The sequence below is a fragment of the Tyto alba genome, unplaced genomic scaffold (assembly GCF_018691265.1).
Source record: "Tyto alba isolate M040663 unplaced genomic scaffold, T.alba_DEE_v4.0 Super-Scaffold_28, whole genome shotgun sequence".
NCBI lineage: Eukaryota > Metazoa > Chordata > Aves > Strigiformes > Tytonidae > Tyto > Tyto alba.
Window position 1 is genome coordinate 16,691,187 of NW_024881302.1, and position 27,377 is coordinate 16,718,563.

General features: G+C 54.7%; 2 protein-coding genes across 6 annotated transcripts; one reads left to right on the plus strand and one right to left on the minus strand.

Moving 5' to 3' along the window:
* The first annotated feature begins 386 nt into the window (after window positions 1–386).
* RGS11 (regulator of G protein signaling 11) lies at window positions 387–5,594 on the plus strand. 3 transcript variants are annotated; one of them, XM_042798642.1, is made up of 17 exons: window positions 387–532; window positions 1,065–1,161; window positions 1,509–1,559; window positions 1,626–1,759; window positions 1,872–1,923; window positions 2,001–2,059; window positions 2,254–2,330; window positions 2,448–2,529; window positions 2,669–2,737; window positions 3,391–3,420; window positions 3,497–3,558; window positions 3,809–3,922; window positions 4,057–4,172; window positions 4,606–4,693; window positions 4,809–4,947; window positions 5,012–5,094; window positions 5,166–5,594. In XM_042798642.1, exons 1-17 carry the CDS (start codon window positions 515–517, stop codon window positions 5,290–5,292), a joined length of 1,398 nt encoding a protein of 465 aa, XP_042654576.1. In that variant the 5' UTR covers window positions 387–514; the 3' UTR covers window positions 5,293–5,594. The 3 variants fall into 3 exon arrangements, with proteins under 3 accessions (XP_042654576.1, XP_042654575.1, XP_042654577.1); XM_042798641.1 differs by having other exon boundaries at window positions 504–532; window positions 1,653–1,759; XM_042798643.1 differs by lacking the exon at window positions 387–532 and adding an exon at window positions 551–924.
* A 1,230-nt stretch (window positions 5,595–6,824) lies between these two features.
* On the minus strand, window positions 6,825–27,355 carry FAM234A (family with sequence similarity 234 member A). 3 transcript variants are annotated; one of them, XM_042798279.1, is made up of 13 exons: window positions 27,265–27,355; window positions 20,976–21,284; window positions 19,771–19,887; window positions 19,377–19,565; window positions 15,638–15,768; window positions 13,088–13,217; window positions 12,496–12,634; window positions 12,067–12,207; window positions 11,574–11,652; window positions 10,994–11,146; window positions 10,035–10,137; window positions 9,671–9,878; window positions 6,825–8,866 (listed from the first exon to the last, which is right to left on the minus strand). In XM_042798279.1, exons 2-13 carry the CDS (start codon window positions 21,238–21,240, stop codon window positions 8,863–8,865), a joined length of 1,659 nt encoding a protein of 552 aa, XP_042654213.1. In that variant the 5' UTR covers window positions 21,241–21,284; window positions 27,265–27,355; the 3' UTR covers window positions 6,825–8,862. The 3 variants fall into 3 exon arrangements, with proteins under 3 accessions (XP_042654213.1, XP_042654215.1, XP_032854196.1); XM_042798281.1 differs by lacking the exon at window positions 27,265–27,355 and adding an exon at window positions 26,831–27,237 and having other exon boundaries at window positions 6,825–9,878; XM_032998305.2 differs by lacking the exon at window positions 27,265–27,355 and adding an exon at window positions 26,058–26,816 and having other exon boundaries at window positions 6,825–9,878.
* Between the last annotated feature and the right edge of the window lie 22 nt (window positions 27,356–27,377).

The window sequence follows — 27,377 nt, forward strand, 5'->3', positions numbered from 1 at the left end:
GCGGCTCCAGCCCCGCTCGTGGGCGGCGAGACTGCAGTGAGCTCATCCGCCGTGCGCGCCCGCGCAGCGCCCGCCCGCGCCCTCCCCGCAGCCCCCGCGCCCTGCCCGCACCCCGCAAGCATCCGCCACGCGCTGCCCGCACCCCAAAAGACGCGCCCGTTCACTCTCCGGCCGCGCACCGGGGCACGCACCCCCACACCCCCCCCTCACCCCGGGGGGAACCCGGAGCCACGCCGCCGGGCAGCGCGGGGAGCGGGGTGGTGGGGTGGGGTTGGTCCGTGGGGGGGTGAGGGCTGGTAGTGGGGGGGGGGGGGCCGGGATTCGGGGGTGCCCGCCGGGGCGCCCGGCTCGGACGGGGCGGGGGTTGGGGGGGGGGAGCGGGGAGCGTGGGGCTGGTCCGGGAGGGGCGTGGTGAGCTCGGGGGGCGTGTCCGGGGCGTGGCCCGGCGGAGCAGCGCGGGGCGCGCACCCGCGATGACCATCGGCGGCCCCCGCGGCCGGCACCCCCCCTCCAGATGCCCTGTCTGCGCAAGGTGAGCAGCCACCGGCCCCGGCCCCGGCCCCGGCCCCGCGGGGAGCGGGCACCGCCGGCGGCACGGGCCGTGGGCACCGCGGGGATCGGGCGCAGGGACCGTGGGGACCGGGCACCGGACAACGCGAGTATCGGGGACCGGGCACCGCCCGGCGTCGGGGCCACCGCGGACCAGCACCACCCAGTGCACCGCGGGACAGCGGGCATCACCCCGGCCGCGGGCACCGCCCCACGCGGGGACACCCACGGGGCAGCGCCCCGGAGCAGCGTGCTGAACCCCTGCTCACCGGCCCGGGGTGCTGTCACAGCCCTGGCAGAGCTCGCTCCCCAAAACCAGAGGCTGAGTGCCCGCACCTCCAGCATCGCACCCTCACCCCGCTGCTGGGTGCCCAGGTCTGGCCGGGGGGTGCCAGGCTGTCCCCGGAACGGGCACAGGGTGCCCTGGGTCGGGGTGGGGGGGCCCAGGCCCGGTGCCCCCAGCCGTGGGGGGGGGGGGGGGGGGGGCTGAGCGTGGCGGGCGCTTGCCCCGGCAGATGGAGCGGATGATCGTCAGCATGCAGGACCCCGACATGGGCATCAAGATGAGGAACCAGCGCTTGCTCATCACCGTCATCCCCCATGCCATGACAGGTGGGTCCCCGTGGCAGAGCACCCCGCGAGGTGCACGGGGTGGGGGGGAGACGTGCGAGTGCTCCCCGAGTGGCCCCGGCGCTGCACCCAGCCCCCCGGTGCCCCGTGCCACTCGCCTCCCTGCACCCACGGGTGCTCAGCGCTGCAGCTGGGATCAATTATGCATCGAGCAGGGCGGGTGCTCGCCGGGGGCGGGAGGCCCAGCACGTCCTTGGCAGGGCCCCCGTCACCCTGCGTGACCCCTCGGCACCCACCGGGCCGTGCCAGGGTGCCTCAGCCTGGGAACCTGTCTGTGCTCAGTCCGGGGGACCCCCATCGCACCCTGCTAACATTGCCTTGGTCCCCAGGGAATGACATTGTGGAGTGGCTCATCCAGAAGTACGGCATCACCGAGGAGGGTGAGTGCCCCAGCACAGGCGGCTGGCACTACGGGGGGCGAGCGGGGCTGCCGAGCCGCCGTGCAGCCCCCCTGCTCCTTCCCACTCCCCCAGAGTCGCTGCACCTCGGCAACCTCATCGTGAAGCACGGCTACATCTACCCCCTCAAAGACCCCCGCAGCCTGGTGCTGCGGGCGGACGAGTCGCCCTACCGCTTCCAGGTGCGGCCCCGCCGGCGGCACGGGCGCTGCCGCAGCCTCGGGGCTCCCCCGACTTGGCACCGCGGCACCCCCACGGCACACACCTCAGCCTCTTCCTCCCCTTCCCCTCCAGACCCCTTATTTCTGGACCAGCACCAAATGGCCGGCCACGGAGCTGGACTATGGTAGGTGCCACCGTGCCGCTGGCACCGGCTGCAGCCCCTTCCTGGCGCCGCTGAGGTGCTGCCGCTCCTCGTTGCAGCCATTTACCTGGCCAAGAAGAACATCCGCAAGCAGGGTGACCTGATCGAGCACGAGAAGGTGAGCTGTGCCCTCCTCACACCTGTGATGAGCTGGGGGAGCGGGTCTCAGCTCACCCAGGAGCAGGGGCTCACTCACCCGCGGGGCAGCACCAGTTCTCCCTGTGCTGGAGCAGCAACGGGGCCCAGAGGCAGGCGAGGGGACGGGTGCCACGCCGTGCCTACCCGGGTGACACCGCCACTGCCGCTCCCCAGGACAACTACAACCTCCTGCACAAGCGGATCAACCACACGTGGGACTTTGTGGTGATGCAGGCGCGGGAGCAGCTCCGGTGAGTGCGGGCACGGCCCGGCACCGCTGCACCCCGGGAAGCCGCCGGGGATGGAGCACCCCTGGGTGCCGGGGCAGGCCGGGTGCCAGCGCCTCCCCGCTGCCTTCGCACGGGCAGGGCGGCCAAGCAGCGGCGGAAGGGCGACCGCATTGTCATCGACTGCCAGGAGCAGGCGTACTGGCTCGTCAACCGGCCCCCGGTGAGGACGGGCTGGGGGGGCGAGGGGTGCCGGGCTGACGGGTGCAGCCCTGGGCGGCACCTCGGCACCAGGCACAGCCCCGGCCCGGGGCATGGGGGGGGGGGTCCCACCAGCCCCCAGCACGATGCTCTCGTTGCAGCCGGGAGCCCCCAACGTGCTGGAGCAGGGCCCCGAGCGCAGGAGCTGCTATGCCACCGGCGTCCAGCTGGTGAGTGGGGGGGCCGGGCACCCCCGGGGCTGCTGGTGGGCACAGGGTGCAGCCACCCGCATGCATCAGGGCCTGGCTGATCCCCCCGGGGCTGCGCCCGTATTTTGGGGGTGGGTGAGGAACCCAGCTCTGCTAACATCTGTGTGTCCAGCCTGTCCCCTGTCTCTGGCTGAGCCAGGAGGTCTGTGTGTTTGCCCGTGCACCCACCACCCCTCCATGCCAGCACCCCAATCCCCGCAGGGCTGGGAGTCCTGGCACCCTGGGGTGCCCACAGCTGCTGTTGGGTCCTTCCCCGTGTTGTGGCCCCACTGACGCTGCCCCAGCCCCCCCTCATCCCTGGCCTGTCCTCACCAACCACCCGCTTTCTCTTTGCACTGTGTGCTGTGTCCTCTGCCCACGTAAGTGTCACTAACCCAGGGCCAGTGCCACGCTGGGCTGGGGACTGAACACGGGGGTTTGCCCCACGCGCTGTGCAGGCTGAGCTGGGAGGGGTGGGGGGATGAGGCTGGAGGCCATGGGGATGGCCACAGGGTGCTGGGGCGAGGAGGGGGGCTGGCTGCCTGCATCCTTGCCCAGGGTGGTGACGGCAGGGCCGGTAGGCACGATGGCCCAACCCCACCATGCCCTCACCCGGCCCCGTGTGTCTCTTGCAGGCCAAGAACATGGATTACTACAAGCGGGAGGTGAGCGGGGCGGGGGGTGGCTCCCGGGGACACGGGCTGCCGGGCACCCCTGACACCCCCCTGCGCCCGGCCCCAGATCGAGTACTGCAGGAAGGCCATGTCCAGGACCAGGGTGAAGTCCTCCATCTGCCTCGAGGGGTGAGTGGCCGGCAGCTGCCTTGGCCGCGGGCAGGGTCCCCGTTGGGGTGACGGGGGCACCCACACCCCTGCGGCCGGCTGCCGGCACCCCGAGCACCCGCGCTGCCGGCACCCTCGGTGGGGAGCGGAGCTGAGGCTCCGTGGTCATCGCAGAGCCTGAGCACGTCCCTGCCGTGTCCCCACGATGGCTGGGGATGGTGGCAGCAGTGGGACGGTGGCCCTGGCCACCTCCAGCCACCGTCCCTGGCAGGTACATCAAGTTCAATGAGCAGTACATGCCCCACGACCCCATCATGTCCGGCTGCCTGCCCAGCAACCCCTGGATCACAGATGACACCACGTACTGGGCCATGAATGCCCCCACGTAAGGGCCTGCATGGGGGGCTGCCAGCCCCCGGCCCCCCCACCCCAATACAGGGGGTGCAAAGGGGGGGATGGGGGTGCGCAGGCAGGCGGGCAGCCCCGGGCTGCCTGCCCCGACGGTGGTCTCGCCCGCAGGGTGCCGACCCCCACGAAGCTGCGCGTGGAGCGCTGGGGCTTCAACTTCAGAGAGCTCCTCACCGACCCCCTGGGCCGGGCTCAGTTCCTCGACTTCCTCAATAAGGAATTCAGCGGTGAGAGAATTCAGCACCCCCAAACCCACCGTCCCACCCTGGCACCCCCAAACCCACCACCACGTCCCAGTACCACCTAAATCCACTACCCCATCCTGGCAACACTGAACCCACTGCCCCATCCTGGCACCCCCAAACCCACCACCACATCCCAGCACCCCCAAACCCACCACCACATCCCAGCACCCTTTGGCCAACTTATCCTGGCATCCCTGCCCCCCCCCCGCATCCTCGCACCTCCTGACCCACTGCCGTGCCCCAGCATCCCTGGACCCACCACCCCACATCACACCAGCTCGCTCCATCCCAGGGGGTTTGGCCCCATCCCAGGGGGTTTGGCCCCACAGCTGAGTGGGCTGTGAGCCCAGCAGTGATGGCTGGGGGGGGGAAGGGGGGCACATCCCCATCCCCAACACCGCGTCCCCCTCTCCAGCCGAGAACCTGAGCTTCTGGGAGGCGTGTGAGGAGCTGCGCTACGGGGAGCAGTCCCGCGTCCCCGAGATCGTGGACTCCATCTACCAGTGAGTGCCAGCGGGGACGAGGGTCTGCGGGGTTGGGGTGGGGGACGACCCAAGCCTTCAGGGTGCTACATCCCGCTGCGGGGCCGGGCGCTCACCGCCAGCTGCGGCTCCCCAGGCAGTTCCTGGCACCCGGGGCCATGTGCTGGGTGAACATCGACAGCAAGACCATGGAGCGGACGCTGGAGGTCATCGAGACGCCCCACCGCTACATGATGGACGATGCCCAGATGCACATCTACATGCTGATGAAGAAGGTGGGTGAGGGCAGGGCAGGACCAGGCAGGGTTGGGCAGGAGCCTGACGCCTCTGCTCTCCCAGGACTCCTACCCGCGGTTCCTCAAGTCGGAGCTCTACAGGAACCTCCTGGCCGAAGCCGTCATCCCGCCGGAGACCAAGAAGAGGTGAGGGCAGGAGCCGCCCCCCCGGGGTGCTGGGGTGGTCCTCGCCGGCGCTGACCCCGCTCTGCCCGCAGCGTCTTCCCCTTCATGCGCAAGCAGCGGCACTCCAGCCCCAGCCCGGCCCTGTTCCTGCCCGGGGGTGACGCCGAGGAGAGGAGCAGGGGCCCCGCTGCCGACCCCGTCCCCAAGGAGGAGAGCTGAGTGCCTCGGTCTCCCACCGACGTGGGACCCCCTGGCCCCGGTGCCCCCCGCCCAGCACGCCCCGGCAGGACGATGCTGGCAGTAGCACTGAAGGACAGAAGCCATATGCCCCCCCGCCCCCACAAACCCTCCCAAGCAACTCCCCCCGGGGCCCGGCCGGCCCCGCTGCAGACCCTGCTCACCCCCCCACACTCTCCCTGGGGGGGCCCGCACCCAGCCGGCCTGGTGCAGGGTCACCCCCTCCTCCTGCTCCCCACCCCCCCCCCCCCCGGGCACAAGACAATAAAGCCCCCACGGGGAAACGCTGCGGCTCCCATGGATTTTGGGGAAGGGTGACCAGGGAGGTGGCTGGACAGTGGCGGAGTGCACATGGTGGGGGGGGTCACTCCTCTGAGCTGGACTGTGTCCTGTCCCCCATCCCTGGGCTGGCAGCAACCCCCTCCCCTGCCTGCAGCACCCAGCAAGGATGCACACCCCAGGCAGGGGGGGGACCAGCCCCCCCCCCCCCCCAGCACGTGTGCCCATGGCTCTGCGTGCTCCAAGGGGCCAAACCAGACCCCACTGGCAGCCCCAGCTGCCCGCCTGGCACGGCTGAGCTGGCACCAAGGGCACTCGGCCACCCTGCTGTCACCAGTGCACCCGTGAACAGCTCCCAGGGAGGACAAAAAGGCCTTTTGAGCGGGGCCAGAGGTGCCACAGGTCAGCAAACCCTGGCTGCAAGGGCCCGGCGGGCTGGCAGCGGCACGCAGGGAGCGGGGCTGGCAGCTGAGCCACTCTCCGTGCCCACAGCCCGTTAATCTGAGCCGAGGATCTCACAGCAGGATTATTCTCTTCCCGGGAGCCAAACCCCAGCTGCGGGGGATTAACGCTGGTGGTTACATAAAGGAGAGGGGGGCTGAGTGCCTGCCAGCGCTCACCTCTGACCCCAGCCCACCCCGCAGAGCGGAGCAGGGTGGGGACGTCCCCAGCCCCGCACCCCGAACGGCGCAGAGGTTTGGGACACTCGGGACCGCGGCATCCTTCCCCGCCGCAGAGCTCGGGCCCCCCCAGCACCGGGCTCAGGCCTGGGGGCAGGGGAAGCTGCAGGACCCTCAGTCACAGGACGGAGCTCAGGACCTCGGTGCTGGCAGTCACCGGGCAGTGACAGATGGTTCCACGCTCCAGGAGACAGCGCCTGCCACGCAGCTCCCTCCGGCTTGATCCAAATCCAAGCGCCGGCGTGGGATTTTCGTGCTGATGGACTGCAGCAGGAATCTGGGGTGTAAAACCAGGTCATGGAGCCCCAGGCCGGGGGCAGGGATGGGCTGGCCCAGCTTGGTTATCTAACTCAGGCTCCCCCCCCTCCCCACGCCGCTCCCTCCGCCCGGTCCAGCACCTGCCGGGGCAGGGCAGCAGGCAGAGCCACGTCAAAGCATCGCTAGGACACCCGGATCCCTCCCAAAAAGGGGGGTTTCTGCCTTTGGGAAGTCACACAAAAGGCTGCCAAAGAAGTCTTGCGTAACCTCAGCTGCGGCAACAAAAGCAGGGCACCATTTACAAACAATGCAAAAGAGGATTTATTGAAACCATTTCGGTTAGACCAAGTCCTGTAGGGCACAATTTGCAATAAGTTAAAGAACCAAACCAAACAGTCTTAGTGTTAAAAAACACACTAATACATAACACAGTGATATATGCCATCATCACCCATCTGAGTTATTGAATCAAGGCACAAAGTCATTCATTAAATACTGGAAAAAAAAAAAAAAAAAACAACAAACCAAGACAAAAAACAGCTACACAGGAAAATAAGCTGGAAAAAGGACTTGTTTTGTTAAGAAGGTGCTGGTTTGGCACTGATGCATTTAATTGAGCTGCCACAGGGAAACCTGCATTTCCAAAGTATCTGGAAACATTAATGGACAACTTAAAGCCCGAAAAGCCCCCTAAAGCCAAAAATCCAGCTCTCCTGAAGGAACATTCACTGCGCCTATGGGAAAGGTCAGGTCTGGGTAGGGATCGGAGGAGGGAGAGCTCCGAGACGGTGGGACTGCGGTGAGAATACAGCCCGGGCACCTTGCTCCCTGCCAGGGGGATTTCAGTGGGATACAATCTGCACCCAACGCCCGGGTCAGTGGGGCTCCCACTGCCCGGCTCCTGCCGCCACGCTGCCGGCTCTGCCCCAGCCGGAGGAGGGACAGGCTGAGCCCAGCCCTCGCAACCCGCGATCCCTGCGACGCCGCAACGCTGGCACGGGGGCTGGGGGGGAGCTGCTAGCCTTCGGGTCTTTTATCTCACTGAGCAAAGAGGTGACTTAAGCTAGGGGATACAGCAGGGGAGCCTCCCTGCACCGCCAGATTCCCTCAGAAAACTGCTTGGAAAGAGAGGAACAGAGAGGGAACCCCACCATTTTGAGTCCAGGGTGTTTTGGGGGGGGTTGTGGCGTGCTCTCCCAGGAGCAGCCCCAGCTTCTTGCGCAGCCCGGATGCCCCAGGGCTGGGCTCTGCCAGCAGCACTCATCCTACACCGCTCCCTTGACCGCCCGAGCTACAGGTCACGGGGCAGAGGGTGCCAGGGCACCCTTTAGGCAGCTACTGGGCCAGCAGGAGGTAAGCATCCAGGCAGGCCGCTGATGCTGCAGCTCATTTTGCTGCAAGACCAGGAGAGCTGAAGCTGTGGGCACGAGCCTGGGTGACACCAGCTGCCCGAGCCAGCAGCTGCCCTGAAGCAGGTTAAAGCTCAACAGTTGCCACAAGAGAATAACCAAAGCCCAACCCTGCACAGCTCAGCATAAGTCTCTCATCCCACCCTATTTTTACACAGCCCCTGATCTGAGACTAGGCAAGGGAGGGAGGCACTGGTCAAACCCCCTCCAGCACTGCAAAACTTGAGAGAGGTTATTTTTAGGGTGTGTGTTTTCTGTCCACCTTCCTCTCACCAGTCAGGTGGATGCCTAGCAGCGTACGGACAGGGCTGGTGTCTCGGTGCGGCTGGCGTGGGGACTGCAACTTTCAGGACTAAGCAGCTGATTCAAACCATTTTCCAGGCTTTGCACCTAATTTCTACAGTCCGCAGCAGTGACCAGCAGGGAACGGGGCACACAGCAAGCACACCACGCTACAGAAGTCTCCAGGGGAGACATCTTCACACAAGAACCTCTCCCATTCCCTCGGGCTACCAGGCTGGGCAGAGAGGGCAGCACCCGAAGATCCTCACCCAGCATCACTTCAATTCCAAGGGCAGGGAGGCAGCACACAGCTCTCTGGAGCCGTGCTGCAAAGAGAGCTCGCGTTGTTTCCCCGCGCAGCTCATGCCTGTCTTACAGCCTGCCCACCTCCTGGCAGAGGGGACAGTGCTTGGAGAAGGCTCCTCAGCAGCTGCAAGGCTGAATGAGGAGTATTTGCAGGGCAGCTGGCATTGCCACTCGGGTACAGGGCTCCCCGGAGCAGCAAGCCCAGCTCCCAGGAAAGGTTAAAGTGCAATTCTACTCTGAAAAGATGTCCTAGATCCTCTGGTACCTCCAAACCAGCAGGAGAGGTGGTGTCTGTACCAGCAGGGACCAGTTGGCCTGGGCTCAGGGTGGCTTCCGTATCACCTGTAATCAGATTGGGGACAGGGAGGAACATTGATGCATAAATCATGTGGGAGACCAGCTCCCTTTCGATGTCACCAACGCCGCACAGCCTGGCTGGAAAAGAAGCAGCAGAGACAGACACAGGGAGGCTTGTGACCGCAGCGTGGGGCACATGGGGCTGTTCTTAAGAGAAAAGGCTATTTTCTAAGTAGAACGACAGTTTAACCCGCGTTTTGCTGGCCCGGGTGACACCCAGCCACATCACCAGCCACGGCCGGGGTCTACCACTACACACACCCCACAACTACTGAAGCAGGGGCCTGAATCCAGGAGAGGGCGATTGCAAATTAACCGGGAGCCAAGCAACTCTCCCACCACCAGGAGAGCTGACTCAGAAAGGAAATCTAACACCACACATGGAAGCTCCACTTCTCACGCAAGCACCCAAGAAATAATCAGCTCCAGCATCCCCAGCAAGCGTGTGTTTTCCTCCAGACACAGGCTGAGTCAGCACAGTGCCGAGGACACAGAAGGATCAAGGGGAAAGCCCTTTCCCCCCCCGAGTTGACGACACTTCAGCGGTGGCCAAGCACTGAAGTCCCATCAGCTCTGAGGGCAGATGCACTGGCAGCTGCCCCCACGGCCGGGGCGTCCCCGGGCACTGGGGGTGCTTCCCCGCCAGCCACGCTTTGGTTTGCAGATCGAGAAAGGCAGCTTCCCATTTGAAGCCGTGAGCTGGGTTTGCTAAGAGCACGGCGGCAGAGGAGAGGCAGCTCGGAGACGCCTGGCCCGGGGCAGCCTCTCCCCCTCCCTCAGCAAACTCACACTCGGCTGTGGAATCGCATCCTGTAGAGGCGATCCCGGACGTACTGCTCGCTGTCCACAGCCACCTGGCTCAGCCAGATCACCCTGCTCTCGGAGACGTCCTCCTTCAGCTTGCGCTTCATCAGAGACACCGGCCCTGGCTCCTCGCTGGGCTGAGGGCCCCTCAGCAGCAGGTAGCAGGCGTGGCGGCTCCGCTCAAACAGCGTGGCTGGAACGCAGAGCAGGGGGAAAAGCCCAGCCTAAGGTCTCCGCGTTCGAACGGGCCACCAGACCCAACACCACGCGCCCACGGAGTGCGGGAGGTACCAGAAGGCCAGTGCCCTCCTGCCCCTCCTCGCTGGAGGCCTGGAAGGAGAGGACTTACCATTGAATGCAATTATTTGGTCTGTGTTATTGCGGAGCTCCAACAGGACATTAGTGTAAGAAGGATGGAAAAGATACAGCTTCTGGAGAGGAGCTCTGGATCTCTGCAACCAACAGGACACTATCAGGACGTGGACCCACACGTTATCCCAGAGACAATGCCAGCACCAGGCTCAGCTATTACTCATGCCTGATAGAATACATCCAGTCAGATACTTGTCCATGTCTGCCTATGTCTGATGCCACTAGTACTAGTGCTGGGATTTTGCTTACTGCTCGGTGCTCTCCTCCCCACCCCAAGCTTCCTGCAAATGGCAGGCCTGCCTGCTGCAGGCAGGAGACAGATTTTTGCTTTAGGGCTGGTAGAGTTAGCGAGGAAAGCACAGGAAGCTCAGCTGGTGCTCGGGCATCCTCCAAGACACAACCTGTCACTAACGCTGCCAGCCACTGCCCCAGAGGGCTCTGTTAGGCAGCTGAGCTGTGCACCGAGGCTGCCAGAGACAGCCTTGGCGCAGAGAGAGGATACTCACACGGCCATGGGAGACTGCTGTGTGCAGCACTGCCCTGAGAGGCACCTGGCCAAACAGCAGCAACTTCAGAGGTACCAAGCCAGCAGCCTCTCACCTCACCTAGGCAGGGTGACTTTGCTCACAGAACCACTAAGTCCTTTTTCCCTATGCAGCCAGGATGAGGATGACAAAAGCCGCTGATGCCACCAGGAGCTGCTAGCAGGGACGCTGCTAGGGACACTGTGAGGACCCAGTAGAGACCAGACCAGACGCAGAGGTCTGCTTGTTTCTAGAAGACCAGACTGGCCAGAGACCCCACGCCCAGTGCAGGAGGCTGCAGTGTCAGTGGCACAGACAGATGGGAAGGTGAACACTGGGAAAAGGGGGTAGCTCCACCCAATTCCGGCCCAAAGTCTGGAGAACACTAACCATTCACAGCAACACTACTCACCGTTTCATTTCCTGGCACCTGGTATTCTCCCCAGATGAGGAAGGCGGACCGGTGATCAGCAGTAGAAAGTATGGCTGGCCCAGGGCTCTCTGCTCTCGAGTTCAGCTTCAGGTCCCACTGGACTGCTCCAGATCCACTCTCAACAATCATAACCTAGCAGGGAAGAAAGAAAAAGAACTCATACCAAAGAGCTCTAGCAAGCCATCAGAGAGAAGTCAAGTCACCTGTCTCTACCCCACTGTCTACGGGAACAAGTATCTGACACATGGGAAGATGAGGAAATACTTGAAACTGAGCATCACAGAGTTGTGAGACCTGGGGTGGGCCACGTTAGAATAAAGTCACAAGTTTTGCAGCTACTTCATGGGGGTTCAAAGCTCCGTCACTGAAGTCTCTTGCTGAGAAGAGAATTAAAGTGCCTGAGCTGGCTTCAATAACCTGTTGAAAGAGATCCTTTCCCAGCCTAAAGCTTCCTAAAATCAGCCAGAGGGAACACATCCCACCAGCTGTCCTCGACTCAATGCCTGCCTGAGCTGTGACATGCAGAGAAAAGGGAAGTTAAAAGGAAGAGATTTCAAACCTTCTTCATGTTGGGTCCAATTTCACTCTCAAGGACAATACCAAGAACATCGGGTTTGTAGTAACCAAGCAGCGGTTCCCTAAGGGAGAGAAAGAGAAGGGACAGATCATAACACATCCTGATGGCCCGGGCACACCTTGTTCTTTCAGAGCAGCCTCTATCCTCCCACAACTCCCCTGGTAAGAGACTCAACTGCTACCACGTTAGGTTAGCCTGGTATCCCTCCCACCTCTGAGCCCAGTCCTAAGACAGCCATATCACAGCAGGCACGGAATGAAGAAACAAAGCTTTGGGCTCCTTTATTCTGAAGCAGCACCTGACGTTTGCTAGCAGAGGACACGTGACACAAGCAGCATGATCCAGGTACGACCACAGAGCAGGCTCTTGTGTTTCAAATTAAAAAAAAAAAAAAAAAAGAAAAAGGCACCTGCCAGGACACTGCTGTTGCTGGGATCCTGGAAATGCCACACCCAAGCCATATCGATAACACTACCTCACAACACGGGACACGTTGAGGGTCCACAAAGTCTGAAGATTTTGCACATTGATCAGCGTAGCCATCTCCGAGTTTACAACTAAGATGTTCTCCCGTGATCGCCCAGGAATTTTTGCCAGGTAACGAATGTCTCCGGAGCTGAACAAAGACAGAGAAATGATTATGCTTTCTAGACTGTGGATGGTTTTATTATGGGGGTTTGGTTCTTTTCCTGCAGGGTAAATGCAAATAGGAAACCCCAGTCTGCTTTCCCTCCTTTCCTGTGAAGCCCTGACCAGGCTCCGTCAACACCAGCCCTCTCCCCGAGCTTTGGATGTGCTCCTAGCCCAAAAGCCACATAGCCAGGAAAGAACAAAGCCACAACAGGCCATCCTGTCAGGAACGCCGGTACCCTCCACTCCACCAGCAACCAAGACAATCTCACACCTGAGAAGGGATAAGCGGTGTGTGGTGGGGTCAATGTTCTTCTCCCACTGAGGATCTTGCTCAAGGCTGGGAAGCTTAATTTCCATCCCAGTGGCTGCGCTGTAGAGATCTTTCAGGGAATATGCATAGAGAGAGTTTTCTGTGCAAAAAAAAAAAAAAGCAATAACGAGGGAGATAAGTTACCCTGCCCTTGCTCTGAACTCTACAATTTTCCAGATCTGGCAGATCAACTATACTTTTAGGGCTTGCATCATAGAGTGGTAGTGGTATTTTGAGACTCAAGCCTTCTTTTGAATGCTTTTAACATCTTATCTGTTCGTAATCTAAGTGTTTGACACCAATCATTTGCTATAAATGACTGCTTAAACCTTACATTCTCAACATTTTTCAAATAAAATTACTACAGTACGTAACAAACCTTAGTTTAAACAGAAGCTTCCCCCTTTCTCTTGGCCTTGAATAGTTCTTTCACTAGGTGAAAGCACCACACAGCTTTTAAGTATGCAAAGTGGTCTTCCAGACAACTGTTTAGTAACCCTGATTTCACAGTTATAATCACTCTTTCAGACTGAATTCACAAACAGAGCTCTACCTGTATAAAAAAGGAAGTAGGAGGAGGAGTCCAGGTTCAGCCTGATGTAGCGAGCTTTCCCATCCACGTTCAAGCTTCCAGCAGAGCCAATCTGTTCACCATTTTTTCCTGAGTGGATGAAGGTCTTAATCTACGCAAGGAAGAAATTTAAAAAAAAAAAACCAAACCAACCAAAAAGGTTAAAGCTGCATTGCACTGTTACTGCTCTGACTGAAGTGTTTTCCAAAGCTTCTGAGCAGCTGATACTGAACAGCAGCTGATTGGGAACAGCATAAGCTTGGATGAAAAGTCTCTCCCTGGTTTTGGAGGTGTGGGCACAAGTTAGATGATCCCTCTGTTGTAAATACTTTTTTGCAAGTTTGAAAACCACTTCCAGCACAGCCACTCGCCCCAAGATTTTCCTACCTCTGCCAACCACCTCCCCTGCAGGCTGGGACTGCTGAACAGCATGCCCCAGCTCTGCTAAGGACAGCGAAGATCTATTTAAGCCTACTGAGCAGTGAAAATGATGGAGAGGACCCAAAGGCAGAAACAAAGCAGCATATGGACACCAGAAAAGCTTGGCTTCACACAGTAGCTCTGCTAAATATTTTAAGTGCCCTAATCTACTCCTCCTAAGGCTGACATGAGTCCAAGCAGATAAAAAAGCTGACAGGTTTCTTTATATTCTTTGTGCAGTGTAACAGAATCCACTGAAAACGTCTCACCCAGGAGAATAAAGGCTAAAATGAGGATCAGGTTCAAACGTCTGGGCAACAGTCATGGTCTGGGGAGAGCAATGCACACTAGGGAAAAGAGGAACATCAGACCCAGAGAAACAGCATCCATCAGAGATGCTGAGTCAGGCAGGAACACTTCCCTCTTCTTTAAGAGGGAGGGACTGGGAAAGAGAAGGAAATCTGCTGCTCTTGAATTGAAACTGGAGTCTGGCAGGTGAACAAGGGATAAAGTTTGCCAGGGGGAATGGAGAACACAGCTGGAGAGGGAGAGCAACATATCCACCAGCTGTTCCCAGCCTCCCGCACTGGGAGGAGACACATACCAGCTCTTGCAGATCAGCTTCACCTTTACTCGCAAGCGCTGGTTCAGCAGCTGCCTTGGGACAGCAACAGCCAAAGGTATTTATACAGCGACTGAGAATACACACCACCTTACTCACCACACTGCTTAATACCCCCTGTGTGCTGCTACAGGCGATGTATCCCTAAAAACACCTTATTTTCACAGGTGTACTTGTGCTAAAGATTGCAGCAGGTAGGGGTCAATAAGACTCTCAGAAAAAGCTGTCATCTAAACCCCCTGCACACAGACCCTTCCCCACAGACTGCTCAAAGCTCTGCCATTTCAGAAAACAGCAGTATAATGTAACATTCAACTTCAGCCCTTGTTAGCAACAAAGCTAATTTGCTAAAGTTCTGAATCTCCCTTCCAACAAGACCGCCTTTTTCCAAGCTGCAGAGCTCCACTCAAGCTCCCTACATTTTGCATGACTTCTCAAAAAAGAACATACTTTTACTTAAGTTGACAGAGTGCTTGCCAAATCCGGAGGGAGGGAGGGATTTCATACCAATATAGCTAGAGAGGTTAAATGGAAAACAAATCAAAAGGCAGTCTTGCAGAACAGAGACTACATTCAAATTCCCTGGCTGCATAAGACTTAAGAAAAAAAAAAAAAAAAAAGTCCTGAGATATCTGGGATAACAAAAGCAGGGACGAAAGAAAACAGAAGAGAAACGTAGGAGTCTGAGAGGATGGAATTGCTGATGACTCTGGCAACAACAATGCCTCGGACAGCAAAACCCTATTTGCTTATGGAGTGCTCTGGTATGAGAACACGGGGCTTCCTCTCCTCCCATCAGATTTGCAGGGAACAGTAACTTTTGTATGCTTTAAGCAGGACAGATTGCGCATGCAGATGCTGCTGTACCACTCAATCGTGGATGCAGATGTTTTAGTATAAGAACAATTTTAGCTACATGACTTTCTCCCTCTAAGAAATGAGAAAGGCAATATTGGAACAGAGAAAACACAACTAGCAGCTATTTCAGTAAATGAACCCACGTCAGGATTAACCAGCGCAGTGACACTAGGAAGAGAGCCGTGCTAAGCAGACCACAAGCAGCCACAGGAAAGCTCAGAAAAGGGCAGTGGTGGTACAAAAGTGCTGGCTGTCAGCTGTGCTTTGATCTAAGAGCCAAACCTGTCAGGGTTTGTTCACTTCCACTTCTCTGAGTAGAGTCCCGGGAAACTGCAAGCTCATCTCACCTAAGCTCACTCCACACACAGAGCCCAGGAACAGGCAGTGAGGAGTGCAGACTGAAAAGGGGGAGGGATTCCTGGGCAGCTTCTTTCTATTGTTTTTTAGACCGTCAAACACTTGCACTGATTTGGGAGTACACCTCTGCCAGGTGGGAAAGAACCTACCCCAAACCCACAGGTATCAGAGGCCTCTGGACACTTCCTCTTAGACTACAAGATAGAAATAAATAGCATTCCTGCCATTCCCTGTGGTCTGGCCACTGGGTTTATCACAGCTTCAGAGTGACATACCTTATCTCCTGTAGCAATAAAGATTATCAGGTCCTGAACTCCATCACTATCCACATCTGGAATCACTGACACCGGAGTCAGCACAGTATAATTCGCTCCAAAGTCACTGGACTCTCTCCACCGAACCTCCCCTAGAAGACAGGGTTATTGGGAAATATTCACTAAACGGCACTTTAGGCTGAAAGGCTTTTAACCCTGCTGGTCCTCCAAGTACTCTGCAGCAGCCAGCCATTTACAGCCCATCAGCACCACAGCATTTACGCTCATCACTCCCAGTATCCACAATTTCATCTTATATTGGAAAGTAACTCTAGATTCCTGCACAAATGCACCCACACATCCTAGGTGAAAATCAATCTGCAGGACACAAAGGACAGCGTGCTTTTCACATGTCTTGTAGGTTAACAAGCTTCCCAGCATCTTCATGGCATGGAGAATCCTTTTTTTGTGATCTAAAATCTTGCCGCTGTGTACTGAAATCTGCAGAGACATTTTAAGACCATAAAGCAGCTAAATTCTGATCACAGCCTTGCAGCTACTCTCGACAAAACATCTGCTGCAACTTGCCTCCTGCAAATGTTCCACACTGATGCGACCAGCCACAACTCAGTTCGCATCCCACCTTTCCCTTGTTCAAAGAACATGCACAGCACGTTCAAACTTGTTTGTAAACAGAGGCAGCAGAGCTTTGGTTTTTTTTTTTTAAAAAAGGTGTTTGTGTATGTGGGGAGTTTCTTTTCAACAGCTCCAGGCCAGTTGTGTGACTTTACTCCAGAGACTCAGCCCAGGGCTGCCTGCTACTTTCCAGTCACTGCCCGATGGAATTTGCAGTGAAATTTGGTGAGGTGGGGAAACCTGTGGGGATTTTCCTTTTTAAGGAAGACTTAAGTGACTAACTAGGTGCTCAGAGGGGAAATGCCTACCCTCCCCTTTAAACAGTATCACACAGCGCAATTATAATTTCAGGAATGCAAAGTAATCATCTGTTCTTTGTCAGGAAGGCAGTTGTAGTAAAGGCCAAGGAATTACTGCCTGATGCTGCCTGCAATAATTTAAGGCAGGCTGTATTTCCAGTAGTATTCCTCCAAAGTTTTTACTGAAACACTGAAAAAAATACTTGGATTTGTTACTATGACAACAGATGCGAAGCAGAGGAATGGCCCTAGGAAATCATGGGAAGGCAAGGAATTTTACCCCCGGAAGAAAACAAGCAGGCAAAGGAAGGAGAGAACTTAAGTTTTAAATAACTGTATCCTGGCTTCAGCACAGTCCAAAGCTACAACAGTAAGATCAGGCTGATGAAATTCACATTTCAAGGCGTAAGGGTCTATTCTTTGATGGTCAGACAGTGGATATAGTTTTGGAAAAAGCATCTTACTCTCTTAAAAGAGCAGTCTGACTTAACAGAAACAAGTAACAGTGAGATGGATTCAACATAAAAGACTTGAGAAGCTTTAATGCTCTAGCACAACCCCTAAAGAGCACAACTGTGAAACCAGTCCCATCCTGCCCCATCAACCGGAGATGGGACTATCCTGCCTGACATTTGGAGCACCTCCTCAGAGCCCGAGGTCACAGCAGAAGCATGACCACAGAAGTCAAGATGGAAATTAGACAAGTGCTTAGACAGCAAATCTAACCAGGGTGAAAGGGTGGTGGTTTGGTTTTGTTTTTTTTTTTTTTTTTCTTGGTCTGGAAGGAATAATAAAATTGGGACTTGGATGACTGAGTTCAGCTCTCACTTCAAGCAGCTGCAGAGGACACAGAAACTTTTCTCCCTCTCAGACATTCTCCAGGTTGGAGTTCTGGTTTATTTACTGGTTTCTCACACAGAAGCAATTTCATACATCTGATCATTGTGGTCCCCTTCCTGTCATATCCCTTAAGTGACCAGAAGTACACACAGGGTTTACAATGCAGGCTGTTGGAAGATAAGGTGAAGAAGAGAAGATGTAACAGAACACTACTGTCCTCCTCCTCAAGACTCTGCCTCTGGCCCTGGCAGAGATGGAATATGCAGCTACACAGCCTTTTGCTTTGCCCTGGAACAGCTAATCTCAAACTCCTGTGTCCCAGTTTGCTTGTAAAATAAACATGCAGGAATGTTAGCTATCCCACACAAACAGAAGCATGCAATCCCACACTTTCCTTCTTGTTTGCTCAGGTCACTTCTGGCAATGAAGAAAGCAAGACTTAACTCAGAGCACTAACTTTATCAGCATTTAAAGATCAAAACCACATCAGACACTTTCAGACGATAATCTGCCTACCTCTCCTTCAGTCGTCCTACAGGCAGAGGCTAGACAGCCTGAGAGCCCTGGAATCTCACCAGTCCTCCGTGACAATGAATCATTAACAGCTAAAGATTGTTCTGGCTACTGTTTTTAGCACAATGTGATGTAAGTCAGACTTTGCCACTTTAAATACATTTAGCCTATTTGAATACATTTTATTCTGATCTGCCCTCCTAACCCCCAGTAAAAGTCAGCTATGCCAAGAAACTCCTTTTAACCTACTTAATAGCAAAAAGGTATCAAATTTGTCAAATTCTGGGCTATTCACTTTTCAAGCTGAAGTAATTTTTCATCTCTTGCTTTTCATTTATCTATGGAATGTTTTTTTCACTGTATTGTTGCTGTGTCCTGTGGCTTAGCCTGGTGCCTTGCTTGTGCTATTTCTTTACGACTGTCTTTAGTTACCTGCCTTTGGCTCAGCAGCCACCTTTTCACACTTTGACCTGAAAGCAACTACTTCGTTAATAGTTTATAAATAACCTGTGCTAAAGCCTACCTGATGAAGGAAATGGTGTTAAGATACCTCAACTAGTACAGAAGCTTTCCAGCTCCATGTGTGTCTACACTTCCATCTACACTGGAAAATAAAAGCTACACTAGATTTTCCTCAGATTCCTTAGAGCTATACCTCTTGCTATTTCTCTATCCCATTTTTCGGAAGATAGGGTGTGAGGGGCTCAGTATCAGCTACAGAGGATAGGACCCTAGGCATGTTTCTAAACGTGCATTGTTTAGAACTTCTGATATAGTGACCCCCAAAATGGAGATGTATTTCAGGCTTCATCAGCAAGAAAGGTTCAAGGTGGAACAGATCATCACTGCCCTGTTCCTAGAAAAGTACAGGCACTCTTTAACCTCACCCTGCATTTAGGCAAGATGATGATGAATTTCTCCATCTATAGGTTCAGAAATTAAGAAGGCTTTCCAGAAGAACCAGGCAAAATCCTGGACTACTGAAACAGACTGATGAGTACTTATCCTAAATGCTCTCCTTGACGACTTTAAAATCATAAATCCCTAAAACTCCCACTCTTCTTGCCACTGCAGGCACTCCTAGCACTCACACACAAATGACTGGGAAACATTGCAGGTGCAGGTTTGTGTCCAACCCCTGAGACTATAAAGTAACATTCACAGCGAGAGACAGCTTCTCCCATTTCAAAAGCTGTCGAAACATTGGTCTTATAACACAGTGGCTGGCACAAGCCACCACAACAGAGTCCAGCTTTTGGAACAGAGAGGCTGAGAGAACAGGCGCTTCTCAACGGCCCAGCGAATGGCTCTGGCAAGGTTTTCAAGATAATGAATACCCTGCACCCATTGTTCATGTACCAGCAAGTCATGTCACGCTGATGTCCCCAGCCTCCAAGGTCTCAGGGTCACCGTGTGAGGAAAATGAGTAGCCCCGTCCGCTGTACGGCCGCAGTACTCTGCTCCCCACTCACCTGTCCGCAGGTCAACTGCCGTAAGAGACACCGGCTTCCCCACGACCAGGCAGCCCGGGGCCTCCGCCCCCCCCAGCTGCGTGATGCCACACTCCATCCACCCGATCTCCTCGGCAGCAGGCCTCTCCCAGAGCACTCTGCCGTTCGTGCCAGACACAGCAGCAATGAAGGCACACGGAGAAGGCAGACCTGAAGAGAAGAGATGTCAGAGGGAGCGCTGCCTACACACCTACCTCTGCTGCTCCGCACCACCCGAGAGCTGGGACTCGCCCAGTTCCTCTCCCCACCCAGCTAATCTGGTTTTCTCTCCCAGACCCACAGCAGCCTCACTAATTAGAACTAAAAGAGAAAGGACAGCCCTTACTACAAGGCTTTCTGTTTCTGATTCAGCTACCTTCATCCAGACAGGATCTGTTGAAGCTGCTGCTGCCATTGCTAGCTTTGAAAGCAAACATGACATCTTGCACCTTGTCTTCGTTCACATCTTCTATAGCGAGAAACTGGTAGGCCACTGTAAAAGAGATCACAAGCCAGGCACTGGTGAGAACCGCTGCAATCAACAGCAGAGTTAGCTGGAGCAAAACACAAATTCCTAGAGACCTACTCACTGCCTCCATCTCCGACAGCGTAACATCAGGACAAATTGGCTTTTGTATTAAAAAAAGACATCTACATGAGTACCAAGGACTGGAAGTTAGTGCCAAAGGATTTTTAAAATTTGCTATCCCCCAGAGGATTTGTCTTTTTTTAAAGCCAAGCAGCCAGAATTTGAACTACGTTGAACAAAGAACAACACAGGTCTTGGTGTGGGATTGCTATTCCCAAAATATATTAAAAAATCCCAAACAAACCCATGAAACACAGCCCCAGATATTCCACCTTTCTCACTCTCAGCTAAAAGCAGCCTTATTCAGCTCAGAATAGCAGAACTTGGGATTTCTGCATTAACACACAAAGCTCCGTCCCCGTTGGTGAGCACTGTCTCTGTGCTTATAGCACAACCAGCACACACCCGCTGCACAGAAGATTAAAGAAAAGCTTTCACAGAAGTGAATACTGAGCCACCAGGGAGCAGTACCCAGGCTAAAGAGCCAACTAAAGCAACTATAAATTTGTGCAATTTATAAAAAGAAACAAGATGCAATTCCTCCTCTCCCCTTCCTGTTAGCCGTGGAAAAGTTAGAAAGTCATACTGACAGAGAGAGAGAACGCCTAATTGTCCCCAAACTTCAGCTCAAACTTCAGGGGAACACTTTACAGACTAAACCTTAGCAAAGATTTAGTCCCAGAAACCCTTCCCCATTTATTTTTTTTTCCAAATGAGGAAATGCTACCTTGTTAGAGCCTGCTACCTTGTTAGAGCTTCAGAGCAGCATCTAATTTCTCCATTAGATCCTGTAAACACCTCCTGGAAGGCCACTCCAATTATGATGGGCCACTGCATATCCAGGTCAGGTATTCACAGCTCTCGCTCCCAAGCGCAGCCTCCCTGCAGGCCCGGCTCCGGATTGTGCTTAGGTAGAGGTCCACAATTCAAATTCGTGGCACATAAAGGAAAATGACCGTTGGTAAATATTTACTCTGTTACAGCAAGCTCACCTGCATTGTCGTAGTTTCGGAACCATGTTCTTTCTGAAACTGGCCTCTCTGGGCAAGGAATGATAAACGAGAAAGCAAATACAATTATCAAACACAGAAATAATGAGATGAAGAAGGCGGCAGTGCGCCACCGGGACAGCCGAGACAGTCGCGATGACTGCTTGCTGACAATTCTTCTCTCCACAGAGTTTTCATGATTCTCTTGAGCTTTCACGTCCTCAGTCTTCAGAGGGTGGATCTCAGCTTCTGAGTCTTTGTTATCCATCGCAGCTCATTCATCGGTATTCACACACCCTTCTCCCCCTTCACCTGCAACAACAGAAAGAGCAGTTAAAACAGATTTTGGAATATCTCCAAAAAAAAACATAAAAATATTCTGTTACTGATATTCAAGCTGAAAACATTTAACGGGAGGTGAGCAAACCAGTGTATTGTCACAGAGCCGGATACAAAGCGCCGTTGGTACCGGAGGTCTCCCGCATGGAGCAACAGGGAGAGACCACAGGATGCAGGAACAACACGGTTTCTTCAGAGGAGCAAATCAACTCTGCTAGACCCAGACAAAGAAAGCTACAGCTCCTATACAGAATGGACTGACTGGTCTGTAGGTCTCACTCACAAAAAACACGACAAAAGCTCCTTTAGCTTAAGAGGCTTCTTGCCGCCTCCCACGTATGCCAGTCTGACTCCTGGCCGGAGAGGTGAAAGGAAACACTTGTGACCTTTATATCCCAACAGAAGGATGTTCCCTACTGTAATGAGCACTTGAGCTTCCCCCGGAGGGAGAGAGAGAAACAAACACCAGCATATTCTGTATAGGAACAAACCAAAGCTCCTTGGAGGAAAAAGAAGGCACTTGTGGAGACTAAAATCAGGCAAATTTGATTTCATCAGAACGGAAGAAGAGCCAACTGCTATTTTAGCTTCTCTAGCTACAAATCATAACTTTGAACTACAGTTACAATAACAGAGAGGTTCTATGCTAATTTGTTATAAAAAGGGAGGAAAAAAGGCCCTAGTTGGTTACAGAAGCCTATAACTCATTACCTAAAACAATAAAAATCAATGTTATATACAGTTTCTCTGATAGTGCTTCTTTAAAAAAATAGTGGAAGGGAAGAAATGAGGAATAACACATTCCAGCAGTCTTGGAAAAAGCTGCATGACAATGTCATAAAGAGTTATATCAGCGCAAATAAACATGACAACTGAGCCAATTTTCCATGACCGTGCCCCAGCAGTCATGTGCCTAGGTTGTCTGCTGGAGCATTTTACTTCCCCAGCAGAAAATAGCTTAAACTCAGCACCAGCACACAATGCAGAGAGCTTGGGCTTTCAACTCCAACAACGGGGCTCGTTACATCTCACGTTCCATGCCCAAGTTCATTTACAGGTTCAAAGAAACACAAGATGCGAGTCACCGTTGGGAGGCCAGGCTTCTTCAGGCAGCTGCGGCTCGACGGGGGGTCTCACCTCCCTGGGTTGTCCCTGTCCCGTCGCGGGGAAGAGCTGCAGAGGCCTCTTCTCTTCTGGGTACAAATCACAGTGGGGACAGACCTATGGCAAGGCAGGGGCTGAGCGGGACAGCCTGGCACGCTGCTGTCAGTCCGAGCTAACCTCGGTGCCTCCTGGACTTAAAAGGCTGGAGTTACAAAGCACTTACTCCAACCCAAGCACTCTGGCATTTATTCTACAACAGCACATCGAGTACAAGACCTCGCTCCAGACAATTTAATTCAAGCTGCACAATGCCATGCAAATGCAATTAAATCAATAATGTAGAAGTTGTATCTTATTCCAAAGATCTTACTCCAAAGACCTCATCTGCCCTTCACATCAGTCTGACAACACCAGCAGAGACACCTTCACGAGGCTGGATGTTTCCAGTCTAGCCGCAGGCGCCTGACACGGCTAGGAAGGCTCAGATGGAAAGGGGAAGAAAAGAAAGAGTCATGCATTCAGCCTTCCCCTCGATCTGGCCTCCACGCTGGCGAGCCGAGCACTGCTCTGTTCTTGGAGCCAGCTGAGCACCAGACCTTCAGCAGGTTCAAGGTACAAGGCTCCAGGCACAGGCTGAGCAAATGATTTACCGGAGCGGAGCAACCTCTGCCGCAGCGATGGGGGACGGCGGCAGGAACGGGTTGCGCGACCTCCCTCGCGATGTGGCAGATGGCTCGTGTACCGCTGGCGTGCCGGCCTCCAGCAGCAGGGAGAGGTGGATCTTCGCAAACGCTGCGGTAACCAGGGCCCACGGCACAGGCTGCGACAGGGCTCCAGCACAACCCCACTGGAGCCCTCCGCAGCCCCCCAGTACGGGGCCAGGAAACCTGCAGGGCACAGCTGAGCGCTTCCAGCACCTATGAGACTTCCCAAGAAGAATCCAAACCAGGCTTCTCTCCACTTAGTCTGAAAGGGGCACCATCTTAACGCTGTATGGAAGGCATATTTTTATGACTCACTTTAAATCACACCACTGTCATCTAGACTGGGATAAGAACAATAAAAAAAGTGGTAATTATCCTGACAGCCCCAGCAATTCCCCTTCTTTTGCAGCAATGACCCTACGAGCCACTGATTACAAAGAGCCCTCAATGCCTTTAAAGCAATTCTTTCCCTTTTTTTTAAAGGGTTTGAATAATGCCCTTTGCACCCCTGCCAGAGCAGAGGCAGTGCCAGAACAACGGCCACAAAGGTCAATGGCAAAGGCTCAAACAATGCAGGAAATCCCATTGCCCACAGTTGCCAAAGTACATGCTGGCAGCATGTGAAACGGTCTGACCTCTGAACAACACAGAAGTCTGGTAATCAGTTTAATTGAAGACAAGCAGAAAATGATAGTGTGCATTTCAGATGACTTTATTACTGTCCTCTAGCAGCCGGCATTTTGTCTCCTGCTGGTAGAGGACACAAAATAATTCACCAGAAAGTTTAATGCATCCAGGCACCTTGCAAGGAAATACACAGCTACAGGATCCCATGCTGCTGCATTATTTACACACGTTGCATGCACTAGATCTCATGGCTAGCACTGGCTCTCTGCCTGGGGACAGGAGGCCTCACCGTGAGAGCACATGGGACAAAGACTTCACAGAAAAGGAAAGAATTAGAAATCGCATGCGACAGACCCGAACTGGACTCGGCCCAAGAAGCGCTGCTTGAGGATCTGCATCTCGACTGACTTCACCTGCTGGTGTGCACACTTCCATCGCTCCCCGAGCTTCAAAGGCTACTTACCCCCAGCAACGGGACGAGCTAGGAGCAGTCCCCAGTCAAAGCCAAGGAGGAATGAATACCCTTTCCAGTCCCACAGTAACAACGCTGCGCTCGGGACAAACACAGCTTTACTCACCTTCGGGGGGGACTGACTTTCCTCTTCTCCTGAAGCTACAGCACAGATTTACAGATCTGATCTGAATCAAACCAGTGAAACCTGTTGCAGCAAGCGGTTAGCACCAAGCCACAGCTAAATCCAAGAGACAAACTATCACTACCAGTCAGCTAGAGCTGCCTGACAAGCACAGAGAACTGCATACAGTCAGATGTATGAAAACCGGTCACAAAATCCATCTAAGTACCAGTGCGATGGAAGGTTTAACTCATTTTCCACCCATAAAATACCAAACCACAGCATTTGTAATCTCACCAGACATCAGCTCTTCCTGGAAAATTGCTAGCCATATAGTGTTACTTAGATTTGATGTTCAACACATTTGTATCTTTCACAGAATGAGGAAATCCGATTCCGACTGGCCATTTTAGGAACCCAAACAGAGCATTTGGCTGGTTTCATTCTTTTTCTGTTTGTTTTAAACACCTTACAGGTTTCCTTCAATTGTTGAAGCCCCAAGCTGCAATTAATAATGACAAAACAGCTTCTAAGTTTTGCTCTGGATAAGATGTAGTGTTCCCTTCATGGCTGCCTTCCACAAGCAGACTCTTCAGTTTTGATCCCATGTACAGCCCAGCACTGCAGCAAACTCACCGGGCAGTCACCTGCTGCAACGTTGACATTATTGGGTCACTTTTTCCCTTTTCTGCAGTCCCACTTATATCAGGGTCCAGCCAAGAGGAAATAACATTCAAGATTTCCCCCAAACAAGATTTTCCTTTCCAAATACACTCAGACTGTACACTGTACACAAGCTTTTAATTTTGCTGGGTCATCTGCAGCTCATAACTCTTTCTCAATATAAAGTCGCAGCCACAGGCTGGCGGAGAGAACTGACTCAAGACGATCCCCTTCTGATGCCAGGGTACCTCTGCTCCTGCTTATGTCCCTGCAGCCTTTGTAAGGACACGATTTGTAACCCAGACCACACCAAGGACAATGCAGACACCCAGCTCGGAGAAACACATGCATTTTGCTGCTACAGCTGCCCTTTCCCCTCCCCTCACGCTTGTTGTTTTGCCTCTGTCAACACAGGTCTCTTCAAAACATCAGGTTCTTCTTAAAGGACACTTAACCCTCTGGTGCAGACACAGCACTTGCCACAGAGTTCACAGCAAGCTCCTCCAGAGCACAACCACACGCCACCTTAGAACGTGATACGTGTGGCATTCGCAGGAGAGAAGTCCTCTTTTCCAGGGCAGTTTTCACTACAGTCAGGGGTTCAAGTAGAGAAACTCGATCTGTTTAGCGAAGAGCAAAACACGATCCAGTACTTCTTCCAAGAGAGCAATGGGAAGAGCAAAACTCTAGGAAGAACAGCTTTAAAGCTGCAAAGCTGTGTGGAACTGATTATAGGTTACGCCAGTAATAACTATCGAGCAGCAGAAACACGTGCCATTTACCATCCCAGAACTTACAAGCTTCGCTGGATCCAAGCCACTCGCCCTCACTGACTGTTGAAGATCCCTTGAATCAACCCCACGAGTGGTAGTTAGCAAGTTGTTTGAAGCTCTCATATCAGAGAACCCCCACCTCACCCACAGGGCTCCCCTGCTTGCATCAGAAGCACGGCGACATCTCCCCACCAGACATTTAACACAATAGGGACTTTGGGGAGATCTTGGTGCATGAAAATCCTTTCCAAGAGGCTGCGGTCGTTTACATGTAGGTTTATTAAAATGACAAGAAAGTACCTCTTTTTTAAGCCAAGCCCTTGGCCCTTGTTCCGCAGATCTCCATTTACCGCTCAGGCCACAAACTCCGTGCCGCCCGCTGGGTCCTTCCTGCACAGCCCAGCGCGGTTTACGGCAGCACAAAACAACAGCCTCCCTCCAGCCGCCGTTGTCCTTGTCAGCTATCTCCAAGATAAACCTCTCTTCTCCCCCCAGAAATGGAACTTTTATTTTCCTCGCACACCTACACACAGAGGAAAGCTCATTCAGAGGCCATTCCACCCACCCAGCCTTGCGGAGCCTCACGGCTTCCAGCCTCCCCAGACAGCCCCTCGAACAGGGCCCAGTTCTGCTGCAGCACTGGGGAGGGCCGGCTCCAGTCACGCTGAGCCATCCCTCCCTGCCAGGGCAGGCTGCCCCTCTGACTCGCAGCAGTTAGGTAAGAGGTTTGATGCTTTCCAAAATAAGGAAAAAAGGGTGGAAACGGGATCACAATTGAACATGTTGAAGGATTTTTCTTTCTGCAAGAAACGCTCTAATTCATGCCTACGGACTGGGCGCGTGGCCTGCTGAGGAAAAGAGAAACATGAATTTGAACCCTCTCCAGGAAGAGCGTTGAAGGCTGTGTGACAGGCTCTGCAGAGGTGAGGCGCTTCTTGAATCTCTGTTTGGTTGGAATACAGACCCGCGCTCGCAAGCGCTGCGCAAGCGTCTCCCCAGGGCTCCTACGCAGCCTGCCAACCCCACGGGATAAACAAGCTCAGATCAAACGGCGGATTAGAGCAACAAGCTACCCCGGCAGCGTCCCAGGCTTCTGAGGAAGAGATCAAATTCCTTCCCAGGCTTCTCGATACGGTTTTGGGCAATCTCCGGGGCCCTCCGCTCCCGGGGTCCGGTACCGGGTGAAGCGCTGAGGTGTTTCACGCCCGAGCAGCGCTGCTCCCCGGCCCGGCGAGGAGCCCCCGCCTTCACGGAACCCTTCTCGCTGCTTTCTCCCGCCCCGGCCCCGCCGGCGGAGCGACTGGCGCCCGGGCAGGGGGGACGCTCCGGGAACCGGCTGCTTCCTCCGGAGAGGCAGGGCCGGAGCCCGCCGGAGGAGCGGCCCGGAGACAAGCCCGGCTTCCCGGTGCGCACCGGGAGGCGGCCAGAAGCTCGCCCAGCGCCGCGCAGCCCGTCCCAGGCTCCCCCCGCCGCGGCGGCACCGACCCCCGCCCGGCTCCCCACTCACCCCGCGCGCGCCGCCACCACTTCCGCCTCCTTCCGCCACCGCCCCCTGGCGGAAATGACGTCGAGACGCCGGCGAGCGCTTCCGCCCTTCCCCTCAGAGCCGCGCCTGCGCAG